This window comes from Aureococcus anophagefferens (assembly GCF_000186865.1).
Source record: "Aureococcus anophagefferens unplaced genomic scaffold AURANscaffold_4, whole genome shotgun sequence".
NCBI lineage: Eukaryota > Pelagophyceae > Pelagomonadales > Pelagomonadaceae > Aureococcus > Aureococcus anophagefferens.
In genome coordinates this window covers 468386-493941 of record NW_008705564.1, presented here as the reverse complement: position 1 = coordinate 493941, position 25556 = coordinate 468386, and the positions used below count along the sequence as shown (strand labels likewise).

General features: G+C 72.9%; 5 protein-coding genes across 5 annotated transcripts; 4 read left to right on the top strand and 1 right to left on the bottom strand.

Moving 5' to 3' along the window:
• Window positions 1–3240: 3240 nt before the first annotated feature.
• On the top strand, window positions 3241–5157 carry AURANDRAFT_52627 (hypothetical protein; the record flags this gene model as incomplete). Its single annotated transcript, XM_009036437.1, has 1 exon — window positions 3241–5157. The coding sequence occupies one exon, from the start codon at window positions 3292–3294 to the stop codon at window positions 5140–5142; it is 1851 nt and encodes a 616-aa protein (XP_009034685.1).
• Window positions 5158–10775: 5618 nt separating this feature from the next.
• AURANDRAFT_22066 (hypothetical protein) lies at window positions 10776–11410 on the top strand (the record flags this gene model as incomplete). Its single annotated transcript, XM_009036438.1, has 3 exons — window positions 10776–11027; window positions 11116–11122; window positions 11214–11410. The coding sequence occupies 3 exons, from the start codon at window positions 10776–10778 to the stop codon at window positions 11408–11410; spliced, it is 456 nt and encodes a 151-aa protein (XP_009034686.1).
• A 28-nt stretch (window positions 11411–11438) lies between these two features.
• Window positions 11439–12731, bottom strand: AURANDRAFT_62019 (hypothetical protein; the record flags this gene model as incomplete). The annotated part of the gene is made up of 1 exon (XM_009035985.1): window positions 11439–12731. The coding sequence occupies one exon, from the start codon at window positions 12729–12731 to the stop codon at window positions 11439–11441; it is 1293 nt and encodes a 430-aa protein (XP_009034233.1).
• Window positions 12732–17530: 4799 nt separating this feature from the next.
• On the top strand, window positions 17531–18928 carry AURANDRAFT_22047 (hypothetical protein; the record flags this gene model as incomplete). The annotated part of the gene is made up of 2 exons (XM_009036439.1): window positions 17531–18022; window positions 18398–18928. The coding sequence occupies 2 exons, from the start codon at window positions 17531–17533 to the stop codon at window positions 18926–18928; spliced, it is 1023 nt and encodes a 340-aa protein (XP_009034687.1).
• Window positions 18929–21140: 2212 nt separating this feature from the next.
• On the top strand, window positions 21141–22612 carry AURANDRAFT_22311 (hypothetical protein; the record flags this gene model as incomplete). The annotated part of the gene is made up of 2 exons (XM_009036440.1): window positions 21141–21584; window positions 22037–22612. Coding segments are annotated over 2 exons (1020 nt in total), but the record flags the coding sequence as incomplete, so codon positions are not given.
• Between the last annotated feature and the right edge of the window lie 2944 nt (window positions 22613–25556).

Here is a 25556-nt window from a genome sequence, read left to right as displayed (position 1 = left end):
GCTGCTGAGGTCGGGCTCGTCGACGAAGCCGACCATGCTCCGATGTGCGCGTCAAAACCACGCCTACGGCAGCCCCATGCTGTATGCGCGCGCTACAGGATAAAACATGCGTTCTTGAAGAATTCAAGGCAGCCAACCGCCGACGATGGAGGGGCAGCCATCCCTGCACCACACCGTCGAGGCCGCCGTGCGCGTGCTGCGGCAGGCGTTGGACGCCCGCGGCGAGGAGTTGGACGCCCTCGAGGCGCGCGTCGCCGCGGCCTGGGACTGCGCGAGCCGCCGCGGCGCCTGCGACGCGTCGGCCCTCGAGATCTGGTGCGCCGGCGTCGGCGCGCCCGTCGACAGCGACGTCGCGGCGGCGAGCCGCATCCTGCCGCTCCTCGGCGCCGCGCGGCAGCTGCGCGTCGCGCGGGGCGAGGCGCCGGGGAAAGCGAGGATCACGTTCCCGGAGCTCCGGGAGCTCGCGCTGACGGACGAGGCGCGCGACGTCGACCGCGTCGTCGCGGCGGCGCGGGCGGCGCTCGGCGGCGGCGCGAGCGGCGCCGACCTGCTCGCCGCGCTCGCGGCGCGCGTCCCCGGCGCGCCGAACGGCGGCGCGCTCGACCGCGCCGCCGTCGTCGCCGCCGTGCTCGGCCTCGACCTCGGCGGCGGCCGCGCGCTCGGCGGCTTCGGCGCCCTCGTCGTCGCGGAGCGCCTCGACGGCGACCGCGACGGCGTCGTCGACGTCGACGACGCCCAGGCGTGGCTCGTGCCGCCGCGGCCGCTCGAGGCCCTGCGGGCGCACGTGCAGCGGTGGTGCGCGGCGGAGCACGAGGCCATGCCGCGCGTGACCTTCGACGCCCTCGACGCGTCGTCGCGGGGCCTCGTGTCGGCGGGTGACCTGCGCGCGGCGCTCTGCGCGGCGGACCACTTCGAGGGGCCCCTGAGCCGGAGCGAGGTTGGGGTCCTCGCGCGGAGCCTCGACGACGACGGGTCCGGCTGCGTCGACGGCCGCGAGTTCCGGGCCTGGCTCGGCGACGCCGGCGGGGCGCTTTTGGTCGAGGACGACGCGAGCGAGGCGGGCCCCGCGGCGGCGACGGCCGGCGACGAGGCGGGCGCGTTCGCGGTCGCCGCGGCGCAGCTCCGCGGCGCGCTCCTCGAGCGGTGCGGCCTCGGCGGCGGCCTCTGCTCCGGCGAGGACAAGGTGAAGATCCGGGATCTGCTGAAGTCGGAGTTTGCTAAAATCGACGCCGACGGCTCCGGCGAGATCGACGCGGCCGAGTTCGAGGCGCTCGTCGCGTCCATGGGCGTGGAAATCGTCGACGACGTCCCGTCGGATCTCGTGGGCGTCGAGGACGTGCTCCTCGCGCTGCCGGGCGGCGACGGCGCGACGCTCGCGGGCCTCGGGTTCGTCGTCGAGGAGCGGTGCGCGTCCCGCACGGAGCGGTCGCTCTGGGTCAGGGGCGTCAAGGCCGGGTCGGCGGCCGAGGCCGCGGGCGCGAGGAACGGCGACGAACTCGCGCGCGCCTGCGGCGTCGAGCTCGCGGCCGTCGCCGCTGACCTCGGCGAGGAGTTCGTCGACCACCACCCGCTCGACGCGCTCACGACGCGCTGCGACATGATCCTGAAAGAAGCGCCCGTCGCGTCGCTCGGCGCGCGGCGGCGCGCGGCGTTCCGCGTCCCCCGGCGCTACCTCGGCGTGCTCTGGCGCGCCGTCGACGCGGACGGCTCCGGCGACGTCGCCTGCGACGAGATCGAGCAGTTCGTCGTCGACGCGCCCGAGGAGGGCGAGGCCGAGTTCGCCGCGGTGCTGGAAGGATTACGGACGACGGCGCGCGACTACTACGACGCCGCGGCGCCGGAGCCGAGCCCCGTCGTCCAGGCCTTCGCCGCGATCGCGGACGTCGCGAAGAAGCGCGGCAAGGACGCGAAGAATTCGTTGCCGACGTCGGCCCTGGGCGCCTGGGCGCGGTCGCTCCAGCTCCCGGGGGGGGTGCGCGTGTCGCGGCGGCAGAGCGCTTTATTCGGCGACCGATTGGACGCGAACGGCGACGGCGTCGTCAGCAGGTCCGAGTTCGCGGACTGGCTCTTCCCGCGGCGGCCCCTCGACGACCTGAAGCGCTGCGTCGGCGAGGTCGTCGACGGCAAGTACGGCGGCAAGGTCGCGCACCTCTGGGCGAAGCTCGCGTCGCGCGCGCCGGAGGCCGGCGTGGGCCGGGGCGACGCGCAGCGCAAGTTCCGCGACGCGGGGCTGGGCTACGTCTCGCCCACGGAGGTCGACGACCTGCTCGCCGCCGCCGGGTCCAAGGATGTCCTCCACCTCGAGGCGCTGTGCCACGTCCTGGACCGCCCGGTCGAGCCGCTGCCCGCGGCGGCGAAGCCGCCGCCGTCGCCGCGGCGGCGGCCGTCGCCGACGAAGGCGCGGCCGCCGGAAACGGCGCGGCCCGCGACGGCGCCGGCGTCGTCGGCGCCGTCGAAGCCGAAGAGGAGCCTGTCGTCGCGGACGCCGCGGGATTTCGCGCGCGCGCGCGCGGAGCGCGCCGAGGCCGCGGCCGCGCGGGGCCTCGCGGCCGCGGCCGACCGGGAGGCGCCGCCGCCGCCCGCCCCCGCCTGGGCCGAGGAGGCGGCGCACGCGGCGACGATCGCGAGGCTCCAGGCGTCCGCGCGGCGGAGGGCGCTCGACGGCGCCGCGGACGCGCTGCGGCGCGAGCGCGCCGCCGTCAACGAGCTCGAGGCGGCCCTCGTCCGCGAGGCGGCCCTCCAGGTCGAGCTGTCGCGCGCGCGCTGCGCGACGAAGGCCGCCGTCCGCGACGCGACGGCGGAGCTCAAGCGGAGAGTCGCGGATCTCGAAGACGAGCGCGACGTCGAGCGCGGCGCCTTCGACGACCAGCTCCGCCGGCTCCTCGACGACAAGGCGCGCGCCGAGGCCGAGGCCCGCGCGGCGAAGGCGGCGCTGAGCGACGCCCAGCTCGACGAGCGCCGCCGCGCGGCGACGCACTACCGGAAGAAGCTCGACGCGTACAAGAAGGCGCACCCGCCCGCGCCGCCGAAGAAGAAGGATATCCTCGACTTCGGCCCGCCGCCGCCCCGGCCCGACCCGCTGAACGAGACCATCGGCAAGGGAAATACGGCGTAATTGGATTGGTGTGCCATAATTGGAATGGTGTATCGCGGCGGCGGCATGGTGAAGAGAAGGATGCGTTCAATCTGCAGTCCGAAGAGGGCATGCAAGAACTCTCGCAGCTCCTGCCGCGCATAGAGATCACGTGATCAGCGCCGAGCCCGGAATCGGCACGGTCAGGTACCCCACTGATGGCCGACCGCCTCGTCGAGGTCGAAGCGCGCCTCCAGAGTCTCCTCGAGGAGCGCCGGCGCATCGACGGCCTCATCGCGGCGGCGGAGGAGGAGCGCGACGGTCTGCTCGAGGACGCGGAGGAGCCCGTCGACGAGGAGGAGCTCGTCGAAGAGGACTGGAGCGGCGGCCAGGCCTGGGATGGCGCCGTCGACGCCGCGCTGCAGCGCTGCGCGCTCGCGGCGTTCCGCCCGCTGCAGCGCGAGATCATTAACGCCGCGCTCGCGGGGCGCGACGTCTTCGCGGTGCTGCGCACCGGCGGCGGCAAGTCGCTGTGCTACCAGCTGCCGGCGCTCGCGGGGCCGCCGGCGACGACCGTCGTCGTGAGCCCGCTCGTCTCGCTCATCGAGGACCAGGCGCGCGCCTGCGGCGACCTCGGCCTGCGCGCCGTCGCGCTGACGTCGGCGTCGGGCCGCGACGCGCTCAACGCGGCGCTCAAGGACCTGGGCGAGGCGGCGACGGGCGCCGCGGAGGCCGCGGGGCGGGTCGTCTTCGTGACGCCCGAGCGCGTCGCGTCGTCGAAGCGGCTGCTGGCGACGCTCGAGAAGTGCGAGAAGGCGGGCCGGCTGGCGCGCTTCGTCATCGACGAGGCGCACTGCGCGAGCGCGTGGGGCCACGACTACCGGCCCGACTACGCCAAGCTCGGAAGCCTGCGCACCGCGTTTCCGCGGGTGCCGATTCTCGCGCTCACGGCGACGGCGACGCCGCGGGTCCTGCGAGACGTCGAGGAGATCCTGGGCCTCGGCCGGCGGACGGTGCGGTTCCGCGGCAAGAGCGACCGGCCGAACCTGTTCTTCGAGGTCAGGCGGAAGCCCGCGGCGAAAGACGACGCCGTCGCGGCGCTCGCCGCGTTCGTCGACGAGGTCGGCCGGACGGCGACGGGCGTGGTCTACTGCCTCAGCCAGAAGGAGTGCGAGGACGTGTCGTCGGGCCTGCGGACGCGCGGCCTCCGCGCCGCGCCGTACCACGCGGGCCTGCCCGACGAGAGCCGGAGCCGCGTCCACGACGCGTGGCGCCGCGGCTCCGTGGCGGTCGTCTGTGCGACGATCGCCTTCGGCCTCGGCATCGACAAGCCTGACGTCCGGTACGTCGCGCACTTCACCTGCAGCAAGGCGCTCGAGAGCTACTACCAGGAGGCCGGCCGCGCCGGCCGGGACGGCGCGCCGGCGCGGTGCTGCCTCTTCTACCGCGCCGCGGACCTGTGGCGCATCTTTTCGCTCACGGCGACGGAGGCGTCCGGCGCGGCCAACGGCATGGCCATGGCCTGCTACTGCTCGTCGCGCGGTGCGTGCCGACGGAAAGCGCTCGCCCACGCGCTCGGCGACGCGGACCCCCCCGCGCGCGGCGACCCCGCGTTGTGCTGCGACGCCTGCGCGGCGTCGGCGACGGCGGCGCGCGACGACGACGGCGCCGCGCTCGCGCTCGCCAAGGCCTTCGCCGCCGAGGCCATCGCCGCGCCGCGGCAGCGCACGGCCAAGGCGCTCGTCGACGACGTGCGCAAGAAGGCGGCCAAGGGCACCGTGGCCAAGCGGCTCTCGAAGGAGGCGCTCGAGGAGTTCTGCGGGTCCCTCCTCGTCGCGCGCGTCCTCGCCCTGGACCTCCACTTCACGGCGTACTCCGTCGTCGTCTACCTCAAGGCCGGCAGACACGCGCGCGCGCTCGTCGACGGCTCCCGGAGCATCGACGTCGCGCTGCCCGACGACGACGCGGCCCGGCCCGCGGCCAAGCCGAAGCCCCAGGCCGCCGTCATCGACCTCTGCGCGGACGACGACGACGACGACCCGCCCCCGAAGCGCCAGCGCGAGTCCTAAGCGCTATCGCCCGTCCATGCGCCGGAGCCGCGCCTGCTCCGCCTCGACCATGGCCGCGCGCGCGCCCGCGTCGACGGGGTCCAGGTTCCGCTCGTCGTCCTCGTCCATGTAGTCGTCGCTGTCGTTCGCCGATCCCGAGGACGAGTCCGTGTGGTCGTCGTCGCCGCGGCCCCGGTCCGAGTCCGCGTCGTCGACGTCGTCGGCGCGGAGGCCGTCGTCGTTCCCCCCGTCCGCGTCGTCGACGTCCTCGGCGCGGAGGCCGTCGTCGTCCCCCCCGCCCGTCTCGTCGTCGTCGTCGTCGTCCCCCCCGTCCGCGGCCGCGGCCGCGAGCGGGTTCTCGACGAACTCGGTCACGGGCGTCGTCGCGACGAGCGCGAGGAATTCCTTCGGCGGCCCCGCCGCGACGGGCTCCGCGGTGATCGGCGGGGCCTCCGCGGCGTCGAGGGGCTCCGCGACGATGGGCACGACCTTGGCGCGGCGGAGGCTGCCGCGCGCGGCGTCCACGGCGCGCTGGAGCGACGACCGCACCTTGACGACCTCGCCCTTCTCGACGACCTCGAGGTAGGAGCGGCGGAGCTCGCGGTCGTGGTCGCGGTGGTCCGCGCCCCGGAAGGCCGCCGTCGCGAGCGGCGCGACGAAGAGGCCGCAGAGCGCCGCGGCGCCCGACGCGAGCACGACGACCCAGACGCGGTAGAGACCTACCACGCGCGTCGGTGACGATTTGTTTTCCCGGTCGAAGGTTTCGAACGTCGTCGCGGGACGCCGGCGCGAACCCTCGACGGTCCGGTCGCAGACGGCGTCGTAGAAGAGGTCGCCGACGATGGGCTGGATGTACCTGCAGCTGAGCACGTCCTCCGTGATCTCGTCGACGACGTCCTGGAGGTCCCCGATGGCGCCGTCGATGTCCGAGGCCGCGGCGTCGAGGCCCGTGCAGACGCCCGCGAGCTCGAGCTCGTCCGCGTACTCGTCGAGCTCGTCGACGGCGTTCGCCATGGCGTCGACGTCGACGGAGATGGGGTTCGAGCCCTCGCAGCGCAGGTAGTAGGCCAGGTAGCGGTTGTCCTCGTTGCCGCCCGTCAGCACCGCCGCGGGCCCGAGGAAGCAAAAGTCCGCGAGGCCGATGGAGAGCACGAAGAGCACGGCGAAGAGCGCGAGGCCCACGGGCAACCCGATGCACGACGAGCAGCACGCGCCGCCCTCGACGACGGCGATCGCGCACGACTTGCAGCGGCCCTCGCCGAGCAGGCCGAAGAACATGGGGAAGACGTAGACGATCGACGGCCCGAAGGTCACGAGGCGCACGCCCAGCGTCACCCAGAAGCGGCCCCGGCTCCGCACCTGGTCCTCGACGCGGCGCACGGGGTCGATCATGGCGTCGAAGACGTCCGACACGCGGCCGATCGTCGCGTTCACGACCGCGACGTCGCCGACGAACTTGTCCAGCTCCTCGCCGGAGCACGTGACGTCCTTCGTCGCCCGCGTGATCGTCCCCGTCGACCGGACCATGTCGACGCAGAGCGACCGCAGGTGCTCGAGCCAGTCCCCGAGGCGCTCGACGGCGTCGCCGACGTTCTTCACGCCCCGCAGCAGCTCCGCCTCCCCGAAGGACCCGGCGAGCGACGCCGCGACGACGCCCACGACGGTGAAGGCGAGGAGCAGCCGGTAGGCGCCCGCGCGCTTAGCGGCGCCGTCGACGCACGACCGCCGCCACCGCGCGCGCCAGCCGCAGCGCGCGCCGAAGCACAGCGCCGCGCGGTAGCAGTACAGGACCAGCAGGATGGCGCAGCCAAAGGCCACGACGAACGTGACGAGCTCCACGAGGCCCTCGCGGTAGGCCTTCCCCGCGAGCTCGGCGCCCGTGCTGTCCTCGCCCTCGTGGGGGATGCCGTGGATGCGCCGCACGGTCCGCGTGCGCGCCTCGGCGTCGCCGCCCATCGTCGACGCAGCGCGAGTGCCTCAGCAAGATCACACCCAGAAGTCGCGCACCCCTCGGGCTTGGCTGCCCATAGGAAGGCTCGCACGACTTCCCACCGGATGCTGCCGCGACGATGCAGGGCAGCATGGTCCCAGGAGATGATGCAGCAGGGCAGCATGGGAGAGCTTTGTGAGTGATGCGCGCGCTCTGGCGCCTGGCCTGCGTCGCGGGCCTCGTCGTCGCGGAATCGCCGGCGATCGCGGCCTGCCTGCGCGCGAACTGCGACGCCGCGCCGGTGGAGGACGCATGGCCGCGCGACTGCATGTTGACGGCCATCCCCTGGGCCGCGTCGTCGGCGACGGTGGACTGCTGCTTCGCCGAGTGCGCCGGGTCCGACACCTTGTACTTTGCGAGCTCGTCGTCGTCGTCCGCCGGCGGCCGCTCGGGGCACGTCGCCCAGAGCATGGTCACGGCCAGGGGCAGCCGCCGCGCCTGCGCCCGGCGCAGCAGCTCGGCGCCGCGCGGGCAGCTCGCCGCCGCGACGACGTCCGCGTCGCAGACCTCGCTCGCGGACGCGGCCGCCAGCGCGACGGGCGCGAGCCACCACCATCGAGCCATCATCATCATCGGGCAGCACCTCGGCGGCGGCACCGCGGCCGAGCTTGCGTTCATTTAGGCTCATTTTGGCCGGGGCGAGCCGCGCGGACCGCGGACCGCGCGCGCGCTCGCGTGCTCAAGGCGCTGCTTCGTACGTCCGGACGGCTCCGGACCGCCGCGCGAGCATACCGGGGGGCGAGGGCGCCTGAGACTGTGAAATCAACACGAGCTGCGCGCGTGCACCTCACGTTCCGGGGCTTCCGCGACCTCAGGACCGCGTCGCTCGGGCACGCGGCGGTCATGACTTCGGCGTACATGAGTAACGCCTTGTTCCCGACCTCGTACAGCTCATCGAGCGTCTCCGCGGGCGCGCCGTTCAGCCCTCGCTGGCGCCAGTCGTCGCCGAGGTCTGCGCTGCGCCACCGGATTTCGCGCACCGCGCCCGAGAAGTGCTCGTCGTAGATGGCCTCGATCTGCTCGCGGGCGATCTTGAACTGCCTCAGGTTCTTGAACAGCACGGCCTTGGGATCGAGGAGGCCGTGCGCCTCGGCGTAGGCCTGGACCTTCGGCCACGCGACGACGTCGTCCTCCTTGGCCGCGGCGCGGCGAAGGCCTGCTGGGCCTCTTCGCCGTAGAGCACGCCGATCTCGTTCTTGATGGCGACCTCGGCCAGGGGCTGCTTCGCCGTCGTGGCGGCGGCGCCCATGGGCACGTTGGCGCTCAAACGACCCAAGAATTGGCCATCGCGCGCACAAGAAGCAGCAGGAATGCGCTATCCCACCATCAATTCCTCAATACTTCAACAACTAGTCCAAGGTTGATTCATGATGCGAATGATGATCCCCTTGACAAACTTTAAGGGTCGATGGTGATCATGACGATGATGGCTCCGCGCATCATCATGGTCGCGGCTGCCCTCGCCGCGGCGTCGGCCGGCGACGACCTCGGCGCCTTCGTCGACGGCTGGTGCGCGAAGACGGGCGGCTCGCGCGAGCCGCGCTTGGTCGTCTACAATCGCATCGAGAAGACGGGGTCGACGACGCTCACGGAGCTGCTGCGCGCCTTCGCGCGCCAGCGCGTCTACGCGGACGGCAGCGTCGTGAACCTGGGCCCGGCCTTCTGGCACGACGCCGTGCTGACGTCGCCCGCGCGGCGCGCGCAGCTCGTGGCGAACGTCGCGCACGCGCTGGAGCGGGCCGCGAACGAGACCGTCGTCGCGATCGGCCACCTGGACTACGGCGCCGCGGCGGACCTGGCGCCGGGCGACTTTGGGGGCGAGGCCATCGGCCGGTTCAACGTCTTCCGGAGCTGCGGCGCGCGGACGCGGTCCGCGCTCGTCTACCACGCGGCCGACAAGGCGAACGCGACGGCCTGCGCGGCGACGGACGACTGCTCCGAGCGCCAGCGGTTGACCCTCGCGCGCGAGGCGTCGGCGCAGCGCGACCGCGCGCTGACCGCGCGCGACGGGACCGTCGACGTCGCGCGCGCGCTCCGGTCCTACGACGCCGTCGGCCTCAGGGCAGGACAAGGGTGATTCAACGTCGCTTCATCATGAGTGTTCCGCGCACGCGCGTTCCGGAAAAAGCATCCACGCGTCGAGAGCGCTCCGAGAGATTATCGCTCGTCCAAAAATTAGCCGAAACGAGTGGAAACCGGCCGAGCTAGGAGCCTTTGAAGTTGGGAATTTCGCTCTCTTGTCCTGCCCAGGTCGGCCTCGTCGAGGACCTCGCGGGCACGCTCGAGGTGATGCACTGCGCCTTCCCCTCGCTGTTCACGCACCGGCCCCGGCCCGGCGCGCGCGGCGGGCCCCGGATGAACGCCTGCGACCAAAAGGGGTTAGGGTGCGCGGCGCGCGGCGAGGCGGTCTCCGACCGCGTCCGCGCGCTCTGCGCCGCGGGCGACGACGCCGCCGTCGCCGCGGCGCGCGCGCTCTTCGGGGCGCTCCTGGCGCGGATACGGCGCCCCGGCGGGCGCGCCTGCTGCCGGACCGCGCGGCCGCCGTCCGCCGCGGCGCCGCCCGAGGCCACGCGGAAGCGGACGAAGCGCGTCGGCTCCCGGGACCGGCTCCAGGCGGAGAAGTTCGTGCGCACGTCCCTCGTCGCGCCGAGCTTCGCGCCGGCCTAATCGCGCAGTGGCGGCGTCGGGTGGCAGCCTCGCGGGAGGCGTCGAGGTGCTCGACGGCATCGTCGTGACTTCCGTGGTGCAGCGCAAACCTCGGCTGTGCTGCGGGTCGCACGCGACGCTGCGCCTAGTCGTAGACTGTTGCCTGGACGCCCCTGGGCAGACGAGGCCGCGTCCAGAGTGCGCACCAAAACCGACCCGCGGCGCACCGCGTCGCCGAGGCGCGCCCCGCGCGGCATGGAGTGGGAGCGCTACGGCGCCGAGAACTGGCAGAACGGCAGCTGCGAACCGTCGCTCAGCGCGAAGCGGCCGCGCTCTTCCCTCTCCGACGACAGCCGGTCGGACCGGTCGGACAGCGAGGTGAAGCGCCTGCGGACGCAGGCGCTGCAGGACTCCATCCAGCAGTGGCAGGACGCGGCCGCGCCGGCCGCGCCTTCCGCGGAGCCCGCGCGACCCGCGACGCCCCCCACGCGCCCGCCCTGCGCCGACGACGATCCCGTGGACTACGCCTACGAGGCCATGAACTCCTTTTTGAGATCGCTCCACCTGGAATCCCGGTCCAGGGCCCGCGCGCCCTGACCCACCCGGCCCCAATTTTTCGCCGCGCCGCTTCGACCGCCTCGCCTCACTTTGACCGTGTAAACTAGCCTCGGGTTTTCGTCCAGCTGCGTGTTTGTTTGCGTGTTGTCGTGCATGGCGTTGTCGCTGCGTGGCGTTGTCGCCCGAACGCGCGGTGTTCGACGCGCGCGCCGTCTCGGTACGAAGAGCTCGGACGCGTGCGCATCGCGACCCTCGGATCGAATCGCGTAGTGCGGGCGGAACAGCTCCGCAACGACCATCGGTCGCGAGTGTCGCCGCGCCGCAGGTGGGAGTGCCCCGGCGACGTTTGTTGAGGCGGTGTGCTCTCGATCAGCTCGGACTCCAGGGTGGTGAGCTCTGTCAGCTCTGTCAGCGGCCTTGCACGCAGCGCGCAGCGCGCATCACAGCCACAGCCGCAGCCATGCTTCGCTTCCTGGCCCTCGCGACCGCCGCCGTCGCCTTCGCGCCGTCGGCGCGGACGTCGCCGCGCGCGTTCCGGCTCGCCGCCGCCGAGGCCGGCGCGGCGCCGGCCGCCGGCATCCAGTTCTACGAGGGCATGTTCGAGCCCGACGTGCCCGACGTGAAGATCACGCGGTCGCGGGACGGCGACAACGGCGTCGCGACCTTCGACTTCCAGGCGCCGAGCTTCTTCAACTGCGAGAGCGAGGCGGACGTGCCCCAAGGCGCCGCCGCGGCGCCGACCGCGGGGTGATTCGACGGCGCTCCGCGCGTCCCCGTCCCGCGCTCGTTTCACCAGAGAGCGCGCGCGTCGAGTGGACGTCGCTCGTCGTCCGAAGATCGAAACGCCCCTCGGACCGCCGCGATCTCGCCCGCCGCGATCTCGCGCGCCCGCTCCCAGGCGCGATCACGGCGATGACGATGATGGACGAGGAGGGCGAGCTGTCGACGCCCAACGTCAACGCGCGCTTCGTCGACGGCGACCCCGTGGGCCTCGTCGTGCGCTACGAGATGACGACGCCCGCGGCGTTCGACCGGTTCATCCGCTTCATGGGCCGCTACGCGGAGGCCAACGGCCTCAACTTCAACAAGGCGTAGGGCGGCGCCGCGCGTTAAAGAGGGCAGCCTAGTGGCGGCTCTTGTGGCCGGCGACGAGCTCGCGGCGGATCTCGTGGGTGATGGTGTGGTGCTTGTGGGCCTTGAGGAGCTTGAGGAGGCTCGCGGACGTGGCGTCGTCGAGGTCGGCGCGGTAGCGCTGGACGAAGGTGAGGAGCGACTGGTGCCAGAGCACGGGCAGCTCGGCCTCGTCGCTCTCGAACTTGAGGAAGCTCTTCGCGACGGCGTCGACGACGCGGCGCGGGAGCGCGTACTTCTTGTTGAGGAGCACGATGAGGAAGACGGACTGGGCCCCGGAGTAGGCCATGTCCGCGAGCTTCAGGAGCACGACGGCCGCGTGCGCCGCGGGCACGGACGCCTTCGCGAGCACGGACCCGAAGATGAGCGCCTCGCGCAGCGTGCAGTCGCGGTCCTGCACGAGGGGCAGCAGGATGCCCTTGAACCAGGGCGCGGGCTTGAAGAGGGCCTTGTGGAGCGCCTGGTAGAGGTGGTAGTTGAGCTTCTTGTTCACGGTGATGTCGTCGCGGCACCGCTCGAGCAACACCTCGTTGTAGAAGACGCGCGCGCGCTTGGGGTCCAGGTTCGACGCGAAGACCTTCGTCGCCGCCTCGACGCAGTGGGCGCTCCACAGGTCCGGGCGCACGAGCCAGAGCACGTCCTCCCAGCGCTCGAGCGCGGGGATGACCTTGAAGGCCTTCGGCAATTTCCCGCACCGGTAGCGCTCGAGCAGCGGGATCATGCCGCTGTAGGCCTCGACGACCCGCTCCGGCAAGGTGTTGTCCTCGACGTCGTCGTCCATGGCGCCGGCGCCGGCCTCCTTCTCCGCGATCTTCTCCATGATCACGTCGGCGAGCGTCCGGCGCGCGCCGGGCTTGGGCGCCATGAACGAGTCGACGAGCGCGGCCTGCGACGCGCTCAGCGCCTCGGACCCGATGTCGAAGGCCGACTCGTCGACGTCGTCGCCCTCGTCGCCGTCGAGGTAGTCGTCGTCGTCGTCGTCGTCGCTCACCTCCTCGACGTCGAACGCGACGCGCGACGCGCGCGCGGCCAGATCGTCGGCCTCGCGCCGCGCCTCCTCGCCGCGCTGGGCCTTGGCCATCTCCTGGATGCTCGCCGTCTGCTTCTCGTCGAGGTCCTCGTCGCTGCCCGCGCGGGCCCGCTGCTTCGCCGCGCGCGGCGCGCTCGGCTGGACGACGCCGCTGGCCTTGGCGAGGTCCTCGCGGAGCGTCACCTCGAGGTTCGCGCCCTTGTGGCGCTTGTCGCCGGCGCCCTTGAGCTTGTCGCTGCGCTTGTTCTTGCCCATGGTGGCTTCGACGGCGCGGCTTCGGGCACTTCCTTCGGGCGTATATCGCTGAGCTCGACGGCAAGTCGACGGCTCTCTGCGACGCTGCCCTGATGATGCAGCCCAAAATCGATTCCGGCCTATCTATAGGTATAGAGCCCCAGTTGCCCGCGCGGTGCGTCGACATGCCGTCGCCGTCGACGACGATGCGGCTCGTCGTCGGCAGCCACAACATGGACGGGCGGCCCTGGGACGCGTCGCGCCTCGCGACGTGGCTGCATCCGACGGGCGCCCTCGACGCCGCCGACGAGCCGTCGCCGCGCGGCGCCGACGTCGTCTGCGTGGCGCTGCAGGACGCCGACGAGGGCGCCGTCGGCGCGCTCGCGGCCTTCTTCGAGCTCGACGTCGTCGCGGCGCGGCGCGCCGGCGCGCTGCGCGTCGTCGTGCTCGCGCGCGGCCACCTGCAGGTGTCAGTTGCCGAGACCGCCCAAGCGCAGATCCCCGGCGCGGACCCGGAGCGCCACGGCTGCCTCGGGGCCCGCGTCGACGTGCTCGGCGTCTCCGGCCGCCACGCGGCGAGTTTGGCCTTCGTCTGCTGCCACCTGCCGCCGGGCGAGGCGCGCGCCGCGCGGCGGAGCCGCGCGCTCCGCGACTGCGCGCGCGACCTCGGCGACGACTTCTTCGACGGCTGCGACCACGTGCTCTTCGCCGGCGACCTGAACTACCGCCTCTGCGCGACGTCGTCGAAGATGCGGACGCGCGCGGACGCCGTCGAGGCGTTCCGCGCGCTCGCGGCCGCGGGGCGGTTTCGCGAGCTGTCGCGGCACGACGAGCTCGACCGGGAACGCGCCGCGGGCCGCTGCTTCGCGGGCTTCGACGCCGTCGACGTCGGCGCCGCGTCGCCGACGGTGGCCTACGCGGGCGCGCCGGCCTACGCGGACCGCGTGCTCTGGCGGAGTCGGCCGGGCGCCGCGCCGCTCAGAGCGGTCGCGGGGGCCTGGCGGCGGCCCGACGTCGCCTCGTCGCGCCACGCGCCCGTGCGCGCCGCCTTCGACGTCGCCCTCGCGGACCCCGGCGAGGCGTTCCGGAACGACGGCGCGCGGATCCTCTACGTCGCGAACCTCCGCTGCCGGCGCCTCGCGCTGCCGCCCGACGGCGACTTCGACGACGCGTCGGACAGCGACGACGCCGAGGCGACGGTCTGCCGCGCGGAGCTCGACGTGCCCGGCGCCGCGCCGGGCGGCGGCGGCGCGCTCGCCCCGGCGCCGCCCGCGCGCGCGGCGCCCGCGGGCGACTTCGGCTTCAACCCTACCGGCGCCGCGGGCGTGCTCGCGCGGATCCAGCGCAACGTCGACGCGGCGACGCGCGGCGACCACCGGCGCTGCTCGACGAACGCGACCCTCGACGTCGAGGAGGGCGCGAAGCGCGAGCTCACCTACCAGAGCCGCTTCCCGACGGACGTGCTCTCGGCGCCGGCCGACTCCGCGCGCGGCGCCTTCTCGCTCGCGGTGTTCACGGCGACGGTGTCCGCGGACGACGACGACGACGACGACGACGACGCGCGGACCGTCGTCGGCGACGACGTGCTCGTCGGCCGCGCGGAGTTCGACGCCGCGGAGTTTCCCGCCGACGGCTGGACGGCGTTCGGCGCGCCGCTCGTCGCGCACGGCGTCGTCGTCGGCTGCGTGCGCGGCGTCGCGCGCTGCGAGGCCGCGGGGCGCCGCGTCGACGCGCGCTTCGACGACGGCGACGACGGCGCGCTCGCCGCGGCGACGCCGCGGACGCTCAAGCTCGCGACCGAGGCCGGGCTCCTCTACGACCGCGTCGACGCGCTGAGCCGCGAGCTCAAGCGGCGCGAGCGGACGCTCGACGAAGAGCGCGCGGCGCGGGGCCACCTCGAGGCGCGGCTCGCGGGCGCGAACGAGCGCGCGCACGCGCTCGCGAGACCGGCGCCGGTCGTCCTCGAGCGCGCGAGCCTCGCGGACGCGGCGTTGGCCGCGGCGAAGCAGGCGAAGCGCGCGTCCGCGGCGCCCGGCGCGCCGGCGACGCCGGAGGCGGCCAAGCACGCGGAGACCGTCGACACGTCGACGAACTTCCTGCGGTCCATCCCCGTGTTCCAGGGCTTCTCGGAGCCGCAGCTCGCGCGCGTCCACGAGGCCTTGCTCGTGCGCGACTACGCGCCCGACGAGGTCATCATCCGCCAGGGCGACGACCGCGGCGAGGAGTTTTATATTATCGTGCGGGGCCGCGTCCGCGTCTTCGTCGAGAAGCCCGCCAAGGCCGCGGCGTCGAACTCGACGCGCGCGGCGGCCGCGTTCTTCCCCGCCGCGGAGGCGCCGGCCTACGGCAAGCAGGTCGCCGTGCTCTCGAGCGGCGACTACTTCGGCGAGCGGGCCATGATCCTCAACGAGCCCCGGGCGTCGACGTGCGTCGCGGACGCCGAGGCCGGCGTGTCGTGCCTGACGCTGGACCGCGAGTCCTTCGAGGAGGCGGTCATGGACCGGGGCCACAAGGCGCGGCTCAAGGCGGGCAAGTCGCACAAGCGGGCGCTCGGCGAGTCGCCGACCGCGGACGCGGCGAAGACGATGCGCGCGCAGTTCCGCGGCTACGAGCACGACGCGAACGAGGAGGCGACGAACCTGCTCGTCGAGTACATCACGCAGTACGCCGACCTGCTGCCGCGCACGAGCCGGGGCGGCGGCGAGACGGAGGAGGACCGCGTCGCGGCCGTCGCGCGCGCGCTCAAGGGCAAGGGGGACGCGCTGCCGGACGCGCTCGCGTCCGAGCTGCGGCTGCTGCTCCTCGAGGCGCTGACGCCGGAGATGAGCCTCGAGGACATGCTCGAGCGCCTGCTGTGCCTTGCGCGGGGCTTCTTCGACGTGGAAGCGACGGACTTCTACTTCCCCGTGGACGTGCGGCAGAAGAAGGCCGTCCTCTGGAAGCCCGACGAGAAGGCGGACGGCGCGCGGCCGCCGCCCGAGGGCGCGACGTGGGCGGGCCTCGTCCGGGACGTCGCCGTCGGCGGCGCCATCGTCAAGGAAGACGGCGCCCTCGGCGCGCCCGTCTTCGAGGCGCGCGCGGACGACGACGCGAAGAAGGTCATCGCGATCGTCGCGCTCCGGGACCCCCGCGCGCCCTTCACGGTGCTGCAGGAGCTCGCGCTGCTGCAGCTCGCGGCGGAGGTCACGCGCGTGCTCCGGGCCAAGCACGCCGAGTTCCAGTTTTTGAAGGGCGCCGAGACCTTCGTCGCGTCCGCGATCGTCGAGCGGCCGCCGGACATCTCGCTCTCCGCCGTGAGAGTGTTCCCGCCCCTCGACGAGGACCACGTCGACTACGAGGAGGCCGCGGACGAGCCCGAGGCCAACGGTGCCGCGCCGAAGAAGAAGAAGAAGAAGAAGAAGAAGAAGAAGCGGCTGCCGAAGCACGGCGCGGGCGACCGGTCCGAGCTCAGCGGCTCCGACGCGGGCGCGCGGCTCTACCGATTTCTGGCGTCGCAGGCGGACCACAGGGTCTTCGCGCGCGTCGTCCTCATGCACGGCGTCGAGGAGCTCACGGTCCCCTGGGACTCCAAGCCCGCGCTGCTCAAGAAGGTCCGGAAGGACCGCGGCTCGTTGCCCCCCGACGAGGCAAACGGCGAGTCGCCGAAGAAGGGCCTGCCCGTCTACGTCGCCGACTTCTCGACGAAGGACGGCGGCGCGCCGAAGCCGACCTTCGTGGAGGCCGCGCGCGGCATGCACTTCACGCGGGGCACGGAGCTCACGCTCCGGGACCTGCCGCGCGCGACGGTCGTCAAGGTGTCGCTCCACGGCGCGGACGGCGCGTCGCTCGCGTTCTGCAAGACGCCGCTGTGGAACGCGCACAACGTGCTCAAGGCCGAGCGGGTCAAGCTGCCCATGGCGCGCGGCGACGCGGCCATCTACGCGCGGCGGGAGAAAGTGCTGGGCCCGCGCTACCGCAGCGGCAAGGCGGCCTGCGCCGTCGACCTCGACCACGGCGGCGTCGACGGGGGCTCCGTCGTCTACGCCGAGGCGTCGCTGCACCGCGACATGACGGGCGACGACTTCCGCGCGCCCCCCGAGACGCCGCGGGGCGGCGACGACGACGACGTCGCGGCGCCGTCGGCGTGGAAGCGCGCGTCGTTGATCCTCGACGACAGGGAGAAGCTCGCGTCGCGCGCCGGGGAGGCGTCCTATTTGGCCGCGAAGCACCGCGCGTCCAAGCAGCTCAAGGGCAAGTTCGACGGCGACCTGAGTCGGCTGTTGGCGGAGCACGTCATGCACGCGCTGACGGAGGACGAGTGCCGCCTGCTCTGGGCGAAGCGCGAGGTCCTCGCGTCGAACCCGAAGGCGCTGCCCAAGTTCCTGCTGACCGTGAACTGGGGCAACCACGACGACGTCCGCGAGGGCTACCGGCTGCTCAAGACCTGGGCGCCCATGCCGCCCCTCGAGGCGCTCCAGCTGCTGAGCGTGCGCTTCCCGGACCCCAAGGTGCGGTCGTACGCCGTCCGTTGCATGAACGCGCTGCCCGACGCGGAATTGGCGGCCGTCATGCTCCAGCTCGCCCAGGTCGTCAAGTTCGAGCGGTCCCACGACACGGCGCTGAACCGCTTCCTGCTGAGGCGCGCCCTGCGGAACCCGAGCGTCTGCGGCCACGCGCTGTACTGGTCCCTCGCGACGGAGAAGGACGTCAACGACGAGCACCACTGCTGCCGCGTGCTCTTCGACCTCTACAACCGCCGCTGCGGCGAGTACCGGCTGACGCTCGGCCACCAGGCGCTGCTCGTCACGAAGCTCGCGCAGATCACGGAGACCGTCAAGCAGATGAAGGGCAGCTCCGACCGCGACCGCGACGACGTGCTCCGCCGCGAGCTGGAGGGCGTCGTGCTGCCCCGGGCCTTCCAGCTGCCGTTGAGCCCCTTCATGGTCTGCCGCGGTCTGGACCTCGCCAAGTGCAAGGTCATGGGCTCGGCGCAGAAGCCGCTCTGGCTCACGTTCCACAACGCGGTCCGCGCCGCGCCGCCGCACGTCGTCATCTTCAAGTGCGGCGACGACTTAAGGCAGGACCAGCTCACGCTCCAGATCATCCGGTCCATGGACGCGCTCTGGACCGAGGCGGGCCTCGAGCTGCGCATGTCGCCCTACGGCTGCGTCGCGACGGCCGGCGCGCAGGGCTTCATCGAGGTCGTCCAGCAGGCGAACACGCTCGCGAACATCACCAAGGACGAGCGATTTAGGAGCGCGGGCGCGAAGCCGCGGACGCGCGCGAGCCGCAAGTACGGCGCGGCCCACGAGGCCTACTACGGCACGGGCGCCGTCGCCGCCTGGCTCGCGCGCGAGTGCGCGGCCTACGCGGCCGAGAAGCGGCTGGAAGCCGAGTCCGCGGCCGCGCGCGCGGGCCGCCGCGGCCTCGACCACGGCCAGTCGTTCCGCCACGCGGGCCTCACGCCGCGCGCGACGACCATGTCCACGGAGGACGTCGGCGCCGTCGCGGCCGCGCGGCCGCCGGGCCGCGCGGCCGGCGCGGGCGCGGCCGTCCGCGACCCGTCGAAAGCCGAGTCCGACGCGCGGCGGTCGCGGAGGTCGCAGGTGCGGCGCCACTCCGAGGCGCACCGCGACGACTGGGCCCTCGAGCGCGCGCAGCACCCCTGGCTCCTCAAGCCCTCCGAGGAGGCGAACCCGCTCGCGGAGGGCGCGGCGCTCCACGACGCGTTGGACAACTTCGCGCGGAGCTTGGCGGGCTACTGCGTCGCGACGTACGTGCTCGGCATCGGCGACCGGCACAACGACAACATCATGCTCACGCGCGACGGCCGCTACTTCCACATCGACTTCGGCCACTTCCTGGGGAACTTCAAGAAGAAGTTCGGCGTGAAGCGCGAGTCCGCGCCCTTCGTGCTCACGCCCCACATGGAGACGGTGCTCGGCGGCCGCGGCGCGGGCGCGCGCTACCGCAAATTCGAGGAGCTGTGCTGCAAGGCGTTCCTCGTGCTGCGGCGCCACCGGGACCACATCATGGTCCTGCTCATGCTCATGGTCGACTGCGGCATCCCCGAGCTCGCGAAGATCGAGGACGTGACCTGGGTCCACGGCTCGCTCATGTTCGACGAACCCGACGACGACGCGGCCGTCTCCGGCGTCATGGCCCTCATCGACGCGTCGCTCAACAACAAGCGCACGCGCACCATGCACGCGATCCACTCCCTCGTGCACACGACCTAGGGGGGTAGCCGCAACGACGGGTTACTGCGCGTCCGCCGCCGACGCCGCGAGCGGCGCGTAGGCGTCGCCGTCGCGGCTCGGCGCGCCGCGGCCGCGCCTGAGGCCCAGCGACGCGACGAGGAAGAGCGACGCGAGCGCCATGAGCCCGGACACGACGAAGACGAGGTTGCGCCAGCCCGCCCAGGAGTAGACGTAGCCCGCGGCGAGCGAGCCCACGGCGGCGACGCCGAAGAGCACCAGGTCGTTGACGCCCTGGACGCGGACGGCGTCGCGCGCGTCGTAGCACGACGTCAGCAGGACCGTGCCCGACGTGAAGCAGAGGTTCCACGCGGCGCCGCAGAGGACCATGCCCAGCGAGTACTCGAGGTAGGACTGGCCCGCGGCGAGCGTCGCCGCCGCCGCCGCGAAGACGCCGAAGCCCAGCGACGACGCGCCGTGCGGGCCGACGAAACGGATGAGCGCGCCCGTGCCGAGCAGCCCGGGCGCGTACATGGCGACGAAGTGGAGCTCGAGCGTCGTCGACGTCGACCGGAAGGAGTAGTCGTCGGCCTCCATGGCCAGCGTCAGCGGGGACATGAGCATGACCATGGCCGTGTGCGCGAGCGTCGCGACCCAGACCGCGCACACGCATTCGGGCTGCGAGAAGATGGCCCGCAGGGACGTCTTCCGCGCGGGCGCGGCGCCGTTGAGGCGCTCCGGGTCGTCGTCCTCGACGGGCGCGTAGCGCGCCACCTCGGCGAAGGTCACGGAGGCGATCAACGCGAGGTTGACGACGTTCGCCGCGGCGACGAGCGCGAAGCAGCCCGAGAAGTCGGCCTTGAGCCCGAGCGGCTCCAGGCGCTTCGCGGACGCCGCGAGCTCGGGCCCCGCGACGGCGGCGACGATGCCGCCCGCGAGCACGAGGCCCACGGCCGACGCCTTGTCCCGGTCCTCGTCGCAGAGCTCCGTCGCCGCGAATCTATAGAACTGGCCGAGGCCCTGGGACGTGCCGATGAGCACGCACGCCGCGAAGACGCCGCCGGGCGCCTGGGCCTCGAGCGACACCACGCCGACGGCGCCGCCGACCATGCCCAGGACGCAGCCCGCGGCGAAGCCGCCGCCGCGGCCCACGGCGAGGAAGAGCCGCGACGACACGAGCGACACGAGGGCAGCCCCGAAGAGGAAGGCGCCGATGGTGAACGGCGCCAGGGCCCGCGACGCGCCGACGTGGCGCGCGGCGAGCGGCGCCGACGCCGTGATGAGCGTCGACGCCGTCAGCGTGCACGCCCAGCACCCGCAGAGCACGTAGACCGACTTCTTCATGCTTCCGCTCCTCCCAATCGCCTTGCAATGTGACGATCATGTCGCCATCTTCGGCTCATCTCCCGACTCGGCCGGCGGTCTCGCCTCGCCTCTCGAGGTCTCGCAGCCACCTCGTCCGACGCCGGGCGCTCCTCGCGCCTTCGCCTCGCGAGCGAGAGCTCGCCGGGCCGCGATGCTCCAGCGGGCCCTCGCCGTGAGCGCCCAGTACAGCGTGCTCGAGGTGCCGACGAAGAAGCGCAAGGGCCGGTTCAGCCTCCTGCAGCTCGAGCACGGCGAGCTCTTCCTCTGCGACTTCTCCGGCACGCTCTCCGACGGGCGGAGCCCGGCGACGGGGCGCCTGCGCTGCTGCAGCCGGAGCCTCGTCTTCGAGCCCAACGAGTCGCGGAGCCCGCTGCTCAAGCTGCCGCTGAAGCACGTCAAGAACGTGTCGAACACGAACGCGGGCGTCGCGTTCGCGTGCGCCTGGACCGTCGAGATGTTCGCCAACTCCGTGCCCGCGCCCTTTGCGACGAAGCCGAGCCCGGGCGTCTTCACCTTCGCGCCCGCGCACAGCGCCGCGGAGGATCTGGCGCGGCTGGCGTCGAACCTGAGCGACGCCGCGGCCGTCGCCGCGCGCGAGGGGTCCCACGTGGAGGCCACGCTGCTCGCGCAGATCACGGCGCCGCTGCGCGTGGCCAAGTTCGAGATGAGCCAGCTCGTGGACTTCCGCGAGAACGTCGTGGATCGGGGCGGCGGGCGCCGCGCGGTCTTCGAGGGCGAACGCGTGTCGCCGCTGCTCCGGCAGCCGGGCGTCGTCGTCGTGACGACGCAGCGCGTCTACTTCGAGCCCGCGGCGTTGAACAACGTGGGCGACTCGGCGATGAGCGCGACCTTCGACCGCGTCGCGAGCTGCCGCCGCTGCCGCCACATGATGGCGTCGAAGGCTTTGGAGATCGAGTTGAGGAGACCCGCGTCCGCGTCGCGGGGCGGCGCGCGGGGCCACCGGCGCGACGGCGTGCTGCGCGTGGCCTTTGCGTCGACGGCGGAGCGGGACGCCTGCTGGAAGGCGCTCAAGTCGCGGCCCGAGCTCGCGGCCGCGTGCGTCGACGACCGGCTGCTCTCCGACGCGACGCGCGCGTGGCAGACGAAGGAGCTCGACAACTTCTCCTACCTGGCGCTCCTGAACCAGGTCGCGGACCGGTCCCTGCACGACCTGAGCCAGTACCCCGTCTTCCCCTGGGTCGTCGCGGACTACGAGTCGGAGCGCCTCGATTTGGACGATCCGAAGACGTTCCGCGATTTGACCAAGCCCGTGGGCGCGCTCTGCCCGCGGCGCCTGGCGAACTTCCGGGAGCGCTACGCGCACATGCCCGGCGTCGCGGCGCCGTCCAAGGGGCCCGAGGTCGTCCGCGCGCCGACGCGCGCGCAGAGCCGGGGCGCGGCTTCGGGCGCCGCGGCCGCGCGGACGTCGTTCCCGGGGCAGCACAAGAGAGCGACATGCCCGACTTCAAAGGCTCCGATCTCGGCCGTGTTTCACTCGTTTCGGCTGATTTTTGGACGAGCGATCATCCCTCGGAGCGGTCTCGAAGCGTGGATGCTTTTTGAGGAACGCGCGCGCGCGGCGCGCTCACGTTGAAGCGACGTTGCATCACTCTCGTGCCGCCCAGGTCGTTCCTCGCGGCGAACGAGCGCTTCCGGGGGCTGCTCAACGACAAGTTCCAGCCCCTGGCGCGGCGCTTCTCCGCGGCGGCGGGCGCGCCGCCGCCGCCGCCCGCGCCGCCGCCGCCGGAGGGGGACGAGTTCCCTCGGGCGGAGGACGCGGCGAAGCCCGAGGACGCGCCGTTCCTCTACGGGACGCACTACTCGACGCCGGGCTACGTGCTCTTCTTCTTGGTGCGCTGCGTGCCCGAGTACATGCTCTGCCTGCAGAACGGCAAGTTCGACGCCGCGGACCGCATGTTCGACTCCGTGCGGGACGCGTGGACGTCCGTGCGCTCGGCGTCGACGGATTTGAAGGAGCTCATCCCCGAGTTCTACGACGGCGACGGCGAGTTTTTAGTGAACGGCCGCAACGTGCCCCTGGGCGTGACCCAGGCGGGGGAGCGGTTGGGGGACGTGAAGCTGCCGCCGTGGGCGAGGAACCCCGCGGATTTCGTGAAGCGGTGCCGCGCGGCGTTGGAGTCGGACTACGTGTCCGCGCGGCTGCACCACTGGATCGATCTCGTCTTCGGGTGCAAGCAGCGGTCCATCGACGACGACAACGTGTTCCATCCGCTGACCTACGAGGGGACCGTGGATTTAGATAAGGTGGGCGAGGAGCGCGAGCGGACGGCGTTGGAGTTGCAGATCGACGAGTTCGGCCAGACGCCGCGGAAGCTCTTTTTCGCGCCCCACGTGCGCCGCGACGGCGAGCTGCTGGAGACGCCGCCGCCGCCGGCGTCGGAGAGCGACGACGACTACGAGACGGTCTTGGTCGACGCGCCGCCGCCGACGCCGCCCAAGGCCGCGGCCGCGCGCGGCCGCGCGGCGCGGCCGACGCTCTCCGTCGATTACGACGACGCGCCGGCGGCGTCCGCGCCGCCGCCGCCGCCGCCGCCCGCCGCCGCGGCGCCCGCGGCCGCGCCCGCGAAGCCGCCGAACCTCCAGCCGCGCGTTTTGGAGGTCGCGCGCGCGCCGCCGCCGGCCCCGGCGCCGCTGCGGCCGCGGCCGCGCCAGGCGCCGGCGCCGGCGCTCGCCAAGGCGCCGCCGCCGAGTTCCTTCCCGCGCGCCGCGAGCGACCGGCCGCGCTTCGCGGCGCCCAGCGAGGTCGCGTCGCTGCACCGGAAGAAGACGAGCCGCCCGCACCGCGACGTGACGACGGACGTGGCCTACGCGCGGGGCGTCGTCGCGACGTCCTGCCGCGACGGCGGGTTGAAGCTGTCGAGCCTCGGCAGCGACGACGGCCTCACGACGACGCGGTCCTGAGCAGGGCGGGAAACGGGTGCTTCACGTTCGCTTCGACACGAGCGTTCCGCGCGCGATCCTTCCAGATGAAGGATCCACGCGTCGAGAGCGTTCCGAGAGATGATCGCTCGTCCAAAAGTGAGCCAAAACGAGTGGGAAACGGCCGAGAGAGGAGCCTCGAAAGTTTGGAATTTCGCACCCTTTTCCTGCCCAGGTCCTTCGCCGCGAGCCCCCTGGCTTTATCGTGCGTCGCGCTCGACGACGACGCGACGCTGGCCGTGGCCGGCGGCTGGGACAACCACGTCGTCGTCTACCGCGCGGACACGGCCTGCCTCGCGGCGCGCTTCGAGGCCCACGACGCGTCGATCTCGGGCCTCGCGCTCCGCGGCGGCGCGCCGCCGCGCGGAGATCGAACAACGGTTCGGGGGGTCCCCGCGAAACTTCGGAACTCTCGTCGATTCGGCCGATGTTTGGACGAATCGATGGCTCTCATCGAGTTCTCGACGCACGGCGGAAGCGCGTGCGTCGAAACCGTCGCACGCGCGCGCGTATTGAAGATGCGCGTTCCGCGCAGGCGCGCTGGCGACGGGCGCGTGGGACGCGGTCGTGAAGCTGTGGTCCCTGGGCTCCGTGGCTTCCGGCGAGGAGACGCCGCTCCTCGAGCTCTACGACCACGAGGCGCCCGTGTGCTGCGTGGCGCTCAACGGGTCCGCGACGCTGTTGGCCGCGGGAGCGGAGGACGGGCGGCTGCTCGTCTGGGACGCGCGCGCGGGCGGCCAGTGCCGGCCCATCGGCGCCGCGGACGTCGATGGTTCCGCGCGCCGGCCCGTGGCCGCCGTGGACGTGCTGACGACGGAACACGGGGAGCGCGTCTTCGCGGCCGCGGAGCACGGCGTCGTCGCGGAGTTTGGTTTGGACGGCACGCGGCTCGCGGAGGCGCGCGCGGGCTTCGACGTGCGGTGCCTGAAGGTCGTCGACGGCCGCGATGGGCTGACGGTCTTCGCGGGCGGCAGCGACGGGTCGTTGGCCGCGTTCGCCTGGGCCTCGTCCGCGCCGGTGCTGAAGTACCGCGACGGCGGCGCGCACGACGCGCCGCTGTCGGCCCTCGAGGTCGCGGCGCGCGGCGCGGACGACGCGGTGCTCATCTCCGCCGCGGACGACTGCACGGTGACGACCTGGGGGCTCGGCTACCAGGGGTAGGTAAGGGTTTTGGGGACGGCATCGAGCCGGAGTGTTGCCGGCAGCGCCGACTCGAGCGTCGAGCGCGCGCGCCTTCTCGAGCGCCTTGCTCTCCGGCGGCAACACCGCGCCTCTCTACGCACGATGCAGCTGCGCCTGCTCTCCCTCGTCGCGTGCGCCGCGGCCTTCGCGCCGCGGTCGCCCGTGCGGTCGGCGACGCCGCGCTTCGCCGGCCCGGCGTCGTCGCAGAGCATGCTGCCGGCGTCGGCCCAAAAGCTCATGGGCATGCTCGGCACGGCGGAGGAGCGCGCCGACATCTCCTTCGACCTGACGATGGAGGTCATCGCGGACATGTACGACTACCGCGACGTCGCGTTCAGCGTCGGCGACGTCGCCAGCGCCGCCGGCGACAACAAGGGCTCGAGCAAGATCTTCGCCTTCGCGAAGATCGCGGGCCTGGAGGCGAGCACGACGCTGGCGCTGTTCGGCGCGTACTACACCGACGACGTGCGGAAGCACCCGGACGGGTCCGACCACGCGAACATCCGCGCGTTCATGGCGGGCGGCTGGGACTGCGTCGCGTTCCCCGACGGCCTCTCGCTGGCGCCCAAGGACCTCCAGAACTCCTACGAGGCCTTCGGGCCCGCCCTGGGCCAGGAGTACCAGACGTCCTGAGGGTTCATGTAAGATTGATGTGGTGTGATTTACAAGTACTCGGCGGCGGCCCGCTCGGCGGCGGCCGCCCGCTCGGCGGCCGCCCGCTCGCCGAGGTCGACGCCGTCGCTGAGCAAAGCCGGCGCGGACGACGCGCCCGCGTTCGCGGGCTCGCCCGCCACGAGCGCGGGCTCCGGGCGGCCCCGGCGGACCACGTAGGGCAGCGCCGCGAGGAACAGCTCGCCGCAGAGGACCCAGCACGCGAGGAAGAGGAAGACCTTCGCCACGATCCCGCAGTTCGGCACGTCCTCGTCCATCTCCCGGAGCGCGTCGCGCGCGTTGCGTTCGCCCAAGGCCAGGGCCCGTTCGAGCAGGCGCCGGGCCTTCGCGCGGTCGACGCGGACGCGGCCCGCGCAGTGCCACGACGCGCCGTTCTTGTAGATGATGCCGAGGTGTACATCGCCATGGGGTAGCCCAGGTCCGCGCTCTCCCTGGGGTAAATCTAGAGGAGGACCGCCGTCGCGACGAGGCAGCATACAGTGTTAGGGACGGATTCTCTCTGGGAGAGCCG